General features: G+C 36.1%; 1 protein-coding gene across 3 annotated transcripts; it reads right to left on the bottom strand.

The window, feature by feature from the left end:
* Window positions 1–222: 222 nt before the first annotated feature.
* Window positions 223–9679, bottom strand: LOC140988060 (transcriptional adapter ADA2b-like). Of its 3 annotated transcripts, XM_073456929.1 has the most exons (13): window positions 8777–9679; window positions 8264–8322; window positions 7994–8172; window positions 7022–7087; window positions 6374–6499; window positions 6207–6282; window positions 5900–5960; window positions 5755–5816; window positions 5534–5614; window positions 2945–3164; window positions 1496–1706; window positions 851–1147; window positions 223–729 (listed from the first exon to the last, which is right to left on the bottom strand). In XM_073456929.1, the coding sequence occupies exons 1-13, from the start codon at window positions 8812–8814 to the stop codon at window positions 532–534; spliced, it is 1674 nt and encodes a 557-aa protein (XP_073313030.1). In that variant the 5' UTR covers window positions 8815–9679; the 3' UTR covers window positions 223–531. The 3 variants fall into 3 exon arrangements, with proteins under 3 accessions (XP_073313030.1, XP_073313029.1, XP_073313031.1); XM_073456928.1 differs by having other exon boundaries at window positions 8264–9679; XM_073456930.1 differs by having other exon boundaries at window positions 589–729; window positions 817–1147; window positions 8264–9679.
* Window positions 9680–11860: the final 2181 nt, after the last annotated feature.

Genomic DNA, 11860 nt, shown 5'->3' with positions numbered 1-11860 from the left:
ATTCATGCAATTAAAACAATTAATTAAAATATAAGAGAATTTAATAATTGCATGCATGTGGTTTGCGTGGACCTTTAAATTTTCGGTGCGTTACACTTGGAGGGGTATAAAATCAATTTATCAGTCCATCATATTAACTGCCTCAAGTCAAATCAAATGCACCTAAATGATACTATTATTAAATCAGTATTTTTCATGGTACATATCATTTCAATAATCGCAATATATTCTATAATTTGGCATATCACATCAAGTACACCCACAATGTATCAAGGGATTGTTCATTGAGTCGAATCGCCCTTCTCAATGTAACGAAAAGTTAGATATCTTGTAAAACTATAGTAGTGACACTGGACGTCAAAATCTGTTCAGTAGTCTAATTTTCTGCAGAAATTCACTATATACGGTACTTTTCTAAAGTTTATCAAGCCGCCACCAACCAATTTTTGAATTGATTTCGAACGAGGCGACATGGTACTGCTAAGTAAAACTTGGGCAGAAGTTAAGAAGTTACCTCAGGATAACTGGATATCATTCATGTTTGAGAACAATCCCCTTTCTTATAAGCATATGAAACACCTTATCAATCTTCTCAGGGTCAACTTTAAAAAGGGTGTGTGCATCAGAACTCTTAGTAACATTTCCATTTGATATCTCCGTTGTCATGGTTTGCACCATGTTGAGGTAATGTATTGGTAGGATTCTGATATCCCCACATAACTGTTTTTCCTGCACATATGGTTCAAAAAATCACTAAAATTCAGATAGTTTTCGAAAAGAGCCAGTTGGGAAATTTAAATGGTAAACATGACTGACAGTTGAAATTAAGGCTACAAGGAAGGACTTTTACATCTTCTGAAAGTTCATCAGCTCCAGGAAATCCAGTGATACTCCATTTCTCTGAGACACCAAGCCCAATAAGTCCTGCAGGTGTTGATGTGCTTTTCTCACCAGAATGTGATATAGTGTGGCTCTTGATACCTAGCCCAGGGATGGCACGTTTTTCGCCTTTACGCCGATTATCTCTTAAATGAAAATTGGCATCGGGACCACCCTGGCTGGGTTTTTCCTCCATTTCTTTCTTCCTCTTCTGTTCAATATATCTTTCTGCCTCAGAAGACGTGACACAACCAGCAGCCCGAGCTTCCTGCACCGGCAGAACTTTCAGCACTAATTTAGAAGCCAACGTTGACACTAGTTTTGTTAAAAACTGTGCTCTTCAGGTGGTAACAAATCAATAATGTATCTATCTCTAATAAAGTAGTTTTCGACATCGTATTCTGAAAGTTTCATAAAATCCTATATTCAGCTCAAATAATTATGCTCTACAGAGAAAATGAAAACAGAACACGCACTATTTAAAGTGGTTTCCAAGCTGAAGAGGAAACAATCTACCCACCCTGCCCCAACTTTATTTTTTATGATCACGCCTCTTTCTGTTATCGTGACGTTGCATTTTTATATTAAGAAAATAGCATAGTCATATGCATCATACCTGAAGGTCTTCTATTCTCTTCAAAATCCTACGTTCCTCAATAACACTCCTCAGCAATTCGTCATGTTTTTCTTTAGAATGAAATCGCGTAAACACCTTGAGTTGGCCAGACAATTCTCTTTCATCCAACGTAAGGTCCTTTTCAGAAGGATAGGAAATCAATAAATTTCTATCCAATACGAAGTCTTTCCTTTGTTTTCTTTCATCAAGTCTGCCACATTGATACACTTGAATAAGGAACAATCAAATGAAACATTTGCCAAAAAGGTTTAACCTGGTTAAGATTACAGCACGTTTACCACTGAAATGAATGTGCGTGTATCAACGACCATTTACAATCCGAAGGTCCAATGATTGCAAGAATGATATTGTAAAAGTCAAAAGGAAACTAGAGATGTTTTAAAGAAACAGAAGCTCTTGAATGTGAAATCCTGAGCAAAATAGGGCATTTAAATACAAGAATCTCATAAAGCACTAGCAGAGTACTCAAAAGTGAAACTCTAGATTCCGCAACCATGCAACACATTTCTTTGGCCATATATTATAAAAATCTACAAATACACAACGAACATGCGTAACATGATGAGTGATTGGGTTGCTGATACAAAGCAAAAGATTTTCTCCAACCAAACCAAAACTTGCTTTACCCACTTTTTCCAAAACGCACATATCAGGAAGCAGTTTCATCTGCCAAGAACAATAGGTCTTGGTGCTTTAGTCCTTGGCAATGGAGTGTAGTTCCACAAAATGCAACTAAATTTTCTATTACTGCGTGTCTTCATCGCTTGCAGCATTTAATCAAAAGTTTACCCTGGTTTCTAACCATTCCTTATATTATGTTGGTAAGCTGTAATATGTGAAGTTTAGAGATGGCATGTCCACTAAAGCCTCATTAAATTTCTAGTTTAGATAAATTATATGACAAAGTGATTTTACCTGGTGCAAGCAACAAATATACCCTAGTTTTAATGGTGGTTTCAAGCCTCTTATAACGTAATGAACCAAGATGCCTTGTAGACCATGAAACAAGGGCATGCGAAGAACAATTAAAGCAATCATAGAGGCAGGATACACCGATAGAAAGAAAACTTAAAGACATCTTCAAGCATATATTACAGTTATTTTCTTTCTAATTAAAAAGTTGACATGATGAAAAAAATAGAAATGATAAATTTACAACTAAGAGGCATTCGATTAACATATACTTCAACCATCATAAGTGTCACATGTAAAGATACTGAAGGCCTGAAACACCTGCTACAGTTCCAATTCAGTGCAAAAACTCTAAGAAAGCAAAGTAGAAGAAAAATAAGTGACATTTTTTCATGACACGTGAGCCAGGAATCATCAACTGGATGGCGTGCATAAAGAGGGGAAAAAATATATCAAGAACAAGAAAATGAGGCAACTCAAGAAATATAGAGAAACTAACAAGAAACTAAAATTTACCTTCTATTGTATGCATGCAACATTTGTCGTTTCAAAAAGTGCTCAGTGTCTGTATCACTATCCTTAAATTCCATATCAGCCAGTATTGTCTCAGCATCGTTATCATATTCAATCTCGAAATCTTCCCTCTTGGAATTATAACCAAACAATTCTTTCACAAAAACACCCTTGCCACCTGATATTTTTGGTTTTTGCTCTCCAATGAGTTCATCTTGAAAATCTGGAGATATAACATATGAGCTGTTTAAGCATAATAAATGGACTCGTTGAGACATCTTTATTAGCATATAATGATTCATGAAATGATGGCAGCTGGGAAGTAAATTTAAACAATCGGTCTACAAGTAATATAAAGTGGAAATTAAATGATTGCACCTCCTGCAAAGCACGTACTCCAATTACCTCACAACCTAGTCACTAAAGGAAATCCACAGATCTAGATGGCAACATTCTCACAATATGGTTGTGTAATGGGTAAGAATTAAGAACAAACTGCTGAAATCAAGGATGAAGTAGTGGAAGATTCAGAAATAAGGAATTAATTTGAAGGATTTTATTTAGTTTCTTTTTTTATATTGCATGCATTCTAGCCATTGATAAAGGAATTAGTGCAGATTTCTTTCTAGGGAAATTGATTGTCATCTTTGTATTTAAATGGCTATTGTTGTAAGGATTAAGAATATTCATAATCCTAAAATCGAATAGTAAATGTGAGATTATGAGGTTCTCTCAAAACGAGAATCGAAACCCTATCCAAAATACATTGATCATTTCATAACATGATCCAAACCTGAGACCATAACAAGTTGATATCAGAGCCAGAGCCAGTCGTCATGGGGGATTCCAAGCACTACAACAATTTGAAGCTTTTGTAAAGCTGTATCAAGAGGACATGGCAGCCAATAAAAGAAGGCAGCAAGCTCTTCTTGATCAATTGGAGGAGATATCAAAATCTCTGGCAACCATGCGATTGGAAGAAGATCGGGGCAAAGACAGCAGCAATCAACAGGGTACCACCGACCAGCATTTTGAAGGACAGCGAGACGGCGAGAATGACTTATCAAAAGCACTTCAAAATTTGAACAATAGCCAATTAGACCTGATGAGATATCTTTGTGAAAAGTTTTTTCGACACTAACACAGAACGGAGAAAGACAGGGAAAGATTGGCCTCTTTCCACTTTGAGTACGATGGCGAACTCAGGTTCCTCAATGGGAACGAGATCGTCCAAAGTTAAAGTGGGAAGAATTTTTAAGAATTACCGCCATTTGCGCTTAATCCTTGAGATAATCCTACAACAATTGTTCTTGAAGTGGTGGAGAATTTTTCAGAATAGCAAGAGAGCGGCAATAATTTAAAGATCCTGGAATCTCTCTTTTTCGTACTTGAGGACACACACGATTTCCAAGGGGAGGCAGATGTAATGGGTAAGAATTAAGGACAAACTGCTGAAATCAAGGATGAAGTGGTGGAAGATTCAGATATAAAAAATTAATTAGAAGGATTTTATTTAGTTTTCCTTTTTAATATTGCATGCATTCTAGCCATGGATAAGGGATTACGGCAGATTTCTTGCTAGGGAAATTGATTGTCATCTTTGTATTTAAATGGCTATTGTTGCAAGGAATAAGAATATCCGGAATCCTAAAATCGAATAGTAAATGTGAGATCGCGAAGTTCTCTCAAAAAGAGCCTCGAAATCGTTCTCTCAAGACGAGCCTCGAAATCCTATCCAAAATACATTGATCATCCCGTAACATGATCCAAATCTGGGACCATAACAGGCTGACCCAGCCTACACAATTTGGAACCATTAGTGAAACTTGGGAAAGTGTTTTGTAAGGGTTAAATACTATAAATACATGATGTAAACCTACATGAGTCCAAGACCCAATTAAGGAGTAACAGAAAGTAGCAGCACCATCCCTTGGAATTTTTGGGTGATAATGGTGATGATCAAGTGATTACAGAGATCAACGAACAAAAAATTGAAGATGATCAATTTGTAGCAGAGGATTCTTAAAATGTTTGACAAATAAAATTCATTGATGTCGATTGTTCAAAACGACATACTTTAGTACGTCATACATTATAAACTACCAAATAGATTGAAATACAGAACCAAAAAAAAAACCAGATTACTTTGTCTTAGAGTAGATTCAAACAAAGAATCGCAAAATGGTTAGGATCCAACCGTAGCAGTGTGATGGCAGCCATATACCACAACTATATGCAAATGTTTACCTCATGCTCATGGAAGATATTCAAGGCATATCCTTCTTAATAATTAAAATATATCAAACCAAAAAATCAGTTTAATAACTATTTATTTGTTTTCTTTATTTTGGTAACTGCACTTGTTGTTAGACAAGCATATAACAAATTATATATAATACCAGATCACCCAACTGAAAACGCACGAAGTTAGAGTTCACTATGTGACATACTGATAACCATCATACAAAAAGATGACCAGTTCATCAAGAACAGTAGCACTAGAAGATGAATAGGATGTAACTCAGTCAAATCAGACATAGGCTGAGCAAATTAATTGAGTAATAAGCCTTTTGCAACAAAGAAGCTATTCACCTTCTACTTTAATAGCCGATGCACTTTTGCCAGATTCTGATGGCATATTACCGCAGCTAAAACCTCCACTATGTCCAGCCTCTGAGAGCAAAGAATGCCAAAGGGTGGAAATCGCAATAGTCATGATTCGAAATACAAAATATGTACATTCCGTATCTGTGGTGTGACTTTCTGTTTCAGGATGGAGAGCTGGAGCGCCCCATATGAGCTAATGGTTGTACCAGAAGGGGTGTTGCTTGAGGAAGAAAGTCGTACCGCACCTTCTTTTCCTTGATTTTCTGACCTAATGACAAAAACCAACAGAAATCAGATTGTTAAGGTAAAAGAGATCCTATAAGAAAATGAACTAAAATTTTCCAAATATACTTGATGCTTGCTGAAAATTGGGGCACCTCTTTACCATCAACTTCTCCAGAAGTAGAAGGCGCTGAGAAAGTCACATTGAATAGCTTAAATATGGAAGGAATTTTGTACAAACATAAAATGAAGTACATAACCTGAAGGACAGAGTCACATCTGTTAACTTAGAAGGAATAAATAAGCAGTGTCTCTCTTTAACAGATGACCATGTTGAAAAAGGGACACACAGGCAGGATATTTTATGAGTTTGTAGTTCTCCTCTAACAAGTTTATCAAGTTCCAGTTAGCAAAAGATTCAACAGAATGGGCTGACCTTCATTGATTTCACTGACTTCTCGGACCATAGCTTGGAGCTTCTGTTTATTGTTTCCCAGGACATAAGACATGTCCTAGGGAATTCAACATTAAACTATTGTTAAGGTTATATTTTATCGAATTGACCTTTTTGAAGTACAAATGAGTAGAGAAAATATAGCATACCGGAAGAGGGAAGCATGGGGAGTTCATATACATCATGTTGTAATGATCAACACATTGTGATTTACTTTTTGTTCCTACATGTTCTGCGACTTTACTCCAATTACTTGGTCCATAAATTTCAAGACCCTGCGAGAGAAGCATATCCTTGCTAATACAGGGAAACAAACCTGCCCTCCTCAATAGCATACTGATCCATAATAATTATTCAAGGAACCATAAAGTGAGTGATTGTATAAGAATATACTTGAAGTACAACCACCATACTAGGACTTCATCACTGAAAACATTATTACTATTTGATATAATAATGATGAGTTGGAATAAGAATTGATATGATTAAGCTAAGAGCAAAATTTTATATGATCTTATTTATTGGGATTTAGTTGGAGTGATTTCCTCTACCAGATTTATCCCTAAATATTCTCTCAGTTGTACAAAGGAATGATGACTAAACTTTCAATTAAGGGAAAAAGTACGAGTTTGGGTCCTTGGGAAATTTACCCATGGTCGTCGGCCCTATCGGTCAAACAACATATATCATGAGTTCCGTCTATTTTCTGTCTACTTCCTCTCCGTCCAATTCAAAACCTCATTTAAATTTACAATAACAAAAATAAGAACTTAGATCAGTAAAAAGATGCAAAATACCTCCAGAAGTATAATTTCCTCATCAACATTCCACTCAGCACAGAAAAAGGGGAAAGCCAGGGTGTCCTGATGAGGAAAAATGATGAATAACAGCATCGCAAAGTGATTAATCTGATGGCACTAAGAATATCTTACAAGAGCAAGATAACAAGGAAAGAGAAAGAAACAAAATTGTGGATACAACAAAAGCAAATACAAAAACAATAAAATGTCTATAATCTGAATGTGGCACCATTAAAACAAAATAGCTTCAGTTGAATGTGAAAGACAAGTAGTTTAACGCATATAAACGTCCCTAGGAAAGGGCAGAGAACAATAAAAACAAGTCAAACAAAAATTTCAACAATTACTGCTCTTGAATGGCCAGAAAGTAAAGCACATACACAAACTTGGAGGTTTTATTAGCATATGCATACATTTTTATAAATAAATATTCTACATCTACCAAAATATATTTTAGGATTAAATTTCAACTTTGTGCTAACTTTGATTTATTCCAAGTTAGGTAGAAGCCAACTCTCTTATTTCTGTCCCGTTGGATTCCTGAAAGCTACTTCTCCTAAATCGAACTATTGCATATAGTTATCAAGATTAGTAAACTAATTAGCCCTTATACGCTCATTTTCTCTCATATTTATATGGAAGTTAAATCCGTTGCAAAAGCTTTAGCCAACTGGAGCTTTTATAATAGGAATCAAATTACTAGTTTCACTGAAATTCCTCTAAGATATATTCATGCTCGTAATAAGTTAGATAGGATTGTTTCTTTTTTACTAGGGATCGGTACCTATGATGAGATTGTTTTGTATTTCCATCGGTTCTTTTACCTAGGCCCCAACATAAATAACCATTGCATTTCCAAGCATTTTATTACCTGTTTGGGACATTTCACAGCAACAAGCACCAATGTCTCACTGTCCATCATGGCTATACAAAATAATTAAGATATGAGAATTCAGTAAGGCGGCTAACCATGATTCTATATGGATGATTATTCTTGTGAGGTTGGACCTCTGCTCCAACTGAGAAGCATTCAACACAGAGGTAAAAATCAGAACACACTGCACACTTGATGCGAATCTTCCCAGAAATGTCTTTATAGCAATAGCTACAATTGCAGAACGTCTTCTTTACATCATCTACTCCTGGAACTTTTTTCATTAGAAAAAATAATTATGACAATATAATATCAATTTTTTTCAGTCACAGTGATTTTAATTGATCCTCATGTTATGTTCATACTAAAAGTCCCAGTGTCAGTGTTCTCCAGAATATCAGAAATCCTTCTATTCTTTGGCTGCCTGGAATTGCAACAGAAACAAAACATATAAGTGTATGTACGCTCAGGCATCAAATTTCATTTTAAACCACAAAATAAGAACATATACAACATCAATCAACACATTAACATTTCTCAGTCCGTTCCAAGAATAAGCCGGAAATCTTTGCTCGTTCATCTGAACTGTATATTGATGCTACTATAGCCTCCTTCAATGAATCAATCATTTCGTGCATGGCCATTCCAACGCTGAACTAACTCAAAAAAATCGAAAAAGAGTAAATAACCACAACTTCAATCAACAAGTTAGCATTTCGCAGTCCTTTTCAAGTTTAAGTCCAATATCTTTGATCGTTCATCTCAGACAGTACTCTTTCCTCCATTAATGAATCAATCGTCTCGTACACATTCACCTCATCAAATACAAGCCTGATAAAACAAGTTAAAGCCGAAAATAACAAAATCACTGGTCGAACCTCAGGCTCGTATCCTTGGCGGCGCGTGAGCGACCCATTCAACTGGAGCGAGCTGCGATTTATCCAAAGAACTACGATCTTAGGGTTTCCATATCTGGAGAAATGAGAGGCGAAAATGCACAAAACAACACTGAATGGCTATTCGCGTGTGATTTTATAGTCCGTTGGAATAGAGCGCCAAAAATATCAGTTGAAGACTTAAAGTGCACTTCCTGTATTTGCAATCGAGGACCTTAAACTTTTGATATATTTCACCATTCAAGTTCAAAGATGATTAGAATTTTGGGGATGACGTTGATAATAAAGTCTAAAACGTTCGAACGAGGTAATTTGATCGGGGCATTTTTTTTTTTAACAATGGAACGAAGGGAAATGAATGCATGAAGAAATGGTAAAATAGCTAGGGGGTGGTTTGGTTGGACCCGATTCCCGGCCCATGTAGGAAATATAGACCAATTATCCGCCACACCACGTTTAAATATGTTTCGAACCCCACCCCGAATCACAAACGTGGCGGGTTAGACCGCGCATAAACAACGTGCTTTGCCAACTCACCAAGAAGCACCAATTGGCTGCGAAACCAACCGCAGCTTCGATATACTTGGTAGCAGCGAAATCGGCGGTCTTTTCCATATTTTTCCCCAATTTCCTCGCACACTCGGCCACGTTGATCAGACTGTTGCATTCTGATTTGCAGCGGCTGTCCATCTCATCCTCGAACTGGCGGAACTCTGCCATGGCGGAATTCAGATACTCTTCGAACTCCTTCGATGGTTTGATTTGGCTGCCAGGGTGCACCTGCTTCAACACCTTGAAGATGTAGATCTTCAACACATTTGTTTTATTTCCAACAGCTTCCGTTTATTTTGTTATTTATCCAATTTTTTTCTTGAAAGAGTGAGAGAGCATGCTATAGAAAGAATTAAAGAAATGAATAAAAACTTCAAAAAATATCCTTAAATATTTAAATATATTACATATGAGACAAGTTTGGGGTGGGTCTGATATGATCCATTACTCGCCTCATATTCTTCGCAGAGGTCTGAAAATTGGACTAAAAACCTATCCCAAAACCCAATTAGTGTACCCCAAATCCACTCCCAGGTAGGGGTGTCAATCGGGTCGGATGGGTCGGGTTTCGGGTCAACACGTGAAATTTTTTTTTTTCCAACCCGAACCCGAAGGAAACCGAAAATCCCAACCCGAACACGAACCCGTCTAACCCGAATCAACCCGTCTAACCCGCATAACCCGAAATTTAATTTTTTTTTATTTTTTTTAAAAAANTAATATTTTCAAAAAAAAATAAATTCGGGTCAACCCGCGACCCAACCCGACCCAATCCGAAACCCATCTAACTCAGCTCTAACCCGAACCCAACCCGAAAAACCCCAACCCGAACCTGATTTTTTTCGTGTCGGGTTGACGGGTCGTGTTGCATTTTGACACCCCTACTCCCAGGGCAGGTCCATTGCGGCTGGGCAAAACATGGACCTATTTTGAAAGGTCCGATTATTAAAATTTAATTTATTATCAATTAATAATAATTAAAGTAAATCTGCAACGAAAAATAATTTAAAATATTTTAAAATGGATCTAGTCTTATAAAAATTTCGGCATGACCTATAATAAATAGAACATATCAAAATTTTAAAATATCTGTAGAAGAAAATAACTCAAGGACGACTCTGCTGAATTCATGAATAGTCACATGTAAATATTGGCTAAACACAAACTAATAATCAACAAACAGAAGTTCAAATAAGCCGACAAGGCTCCAAAAGAAACGAAATTAAGCCCAAACAGACAACAACAAACCCAAATAATCATACAGATACACAGTATATGTAACATCCCGAAAATTTAAAGGTCCACGTGAACATCATGCATGCAAGTTATCAAATTTCTTATGTATTTTAATTAAATTATTTTAAATGCATTAAATGCATGATTATGACATGAATATGTGTTTTTATGACATGGTTCATTAAGATTGCATGTTATAAGACTTTTAGCAGTATTTCACGCTCGAACGAAGAACGGAGACCGAAGACAATTAAGGAAAAACGTTTTCATCAAATAATAATTTTTAATTATTTAATATATGGAGTAAATAAGTGAAATTTTTGAAAATGGACCTAGGTGGAATATTTTTATTCGTCGGGTCATATTTTAAACAGGTACACAAATTTTAGCAAGTCGGGATGAGGGTTAGGGTAATATTTTCAAAAACGTACATAAACGAAATATTTTACGAGTATGTTTGTAGAGGCCTGTATTTTATATTTGTAAATTTGCGGAATTATTTAAAATTTTTCTTTAAAAGTAAATAGCATGCCTCATTCATAAAATATACTAATAAAAAGATTTAATGTCAAAATTGTAGCGGAAGTGAATATCTGTTTCAAAACAACAACTTAAAATAATTCATCGTGATAAAATGTGTTTTGAGCAAAAAAAAAGTAAATGAACTGAAGCATGAGGTCATCGGGTTCCTACTACTGCCTACTCAAGATGGCTCACTGGTTCCCGCCCTCAGTCCCGACTTCATCAGTACCTACAACAATCAAGTCTAGTGAGTCTAAAGACCCAACATGCATATATCGTGAATAACGAGTATATATATCATAAAATTGCATGCAAAGTAAAAATATCATAACATAAAACGTAACGTGAAAATCGTGTCATGAGTAATTATAAATATGTGCATAACTGAAAGTAGTACGTAAAATGTTTGCTCGATAGAGCCCTGTCATAAAATAGCATATCATAATTTTTCTGTAGAGATAATGTTCTACGCAAGTGGCCCATAACATAACATGAATCGTCTTATCAGACTAACTGGGTGGTAGAGATCATCACAGCCCTTGGACTGGATATCCGTACCCATACATAAACATAACCTGTCGTAGGTCACCGGGTGAAGCAATCCCATAAGCGTAAGGTGGCCACAAGACATATCGCATATATCTCAAAAATAAACATTTTATATTTTATGCACGTAATATAATTAAAAACCCTGTTTTATTTTACCAATTGAGTTGGATCGTTCCCTGGCTCGCTGCGACCTAATCCTATCATGAG

The sequence above is a fragment of the Primulina huaijiensis genome, chromosome 11, assembly GCF_012295235.1.
Source record: "Primulina huaijiensis isolate GDHJ02 chromosome 11, ASM1229523v2, whole genome shotgun sequence".
In the NCBI taxonomy this organism is placed as follows: domain Eukaryota; kingdom Viridiplantae; phylum Streptophyta; class Magnoliopsida; order Lamiales; family Gesneriaceae; genus Primulina; species Primulina huaijiensis.
This window is presented reverse-complemented; position numbering and strand designations above follow the sequence as displayed.

Excerpts from the sequence above, each read along its gene's own strand:
- LOC140988060 (XM_073456928.1), bottom strand. The coding sequence starts at position 8,372 with ATGCCTGAGCGTACATACACTTATATGTTTTGTTTCTGTTGCAATTCC. Across the intron at positions 3,165-5,533 it reads ATCGGCTATTAAAGTAGAAG|ATTTTCAAGATGAACTCATT; the intron begins GTGAATAGCTTC and ends TTATATCTCCAG. Across the intron at positions 730-850 it reads CTGATGAACTTTCAGAAGAT|GAAAAACAGTTATGTGGGGA; the intron begins GTAAAAGTCCTT and ends CCATATGTGCAG.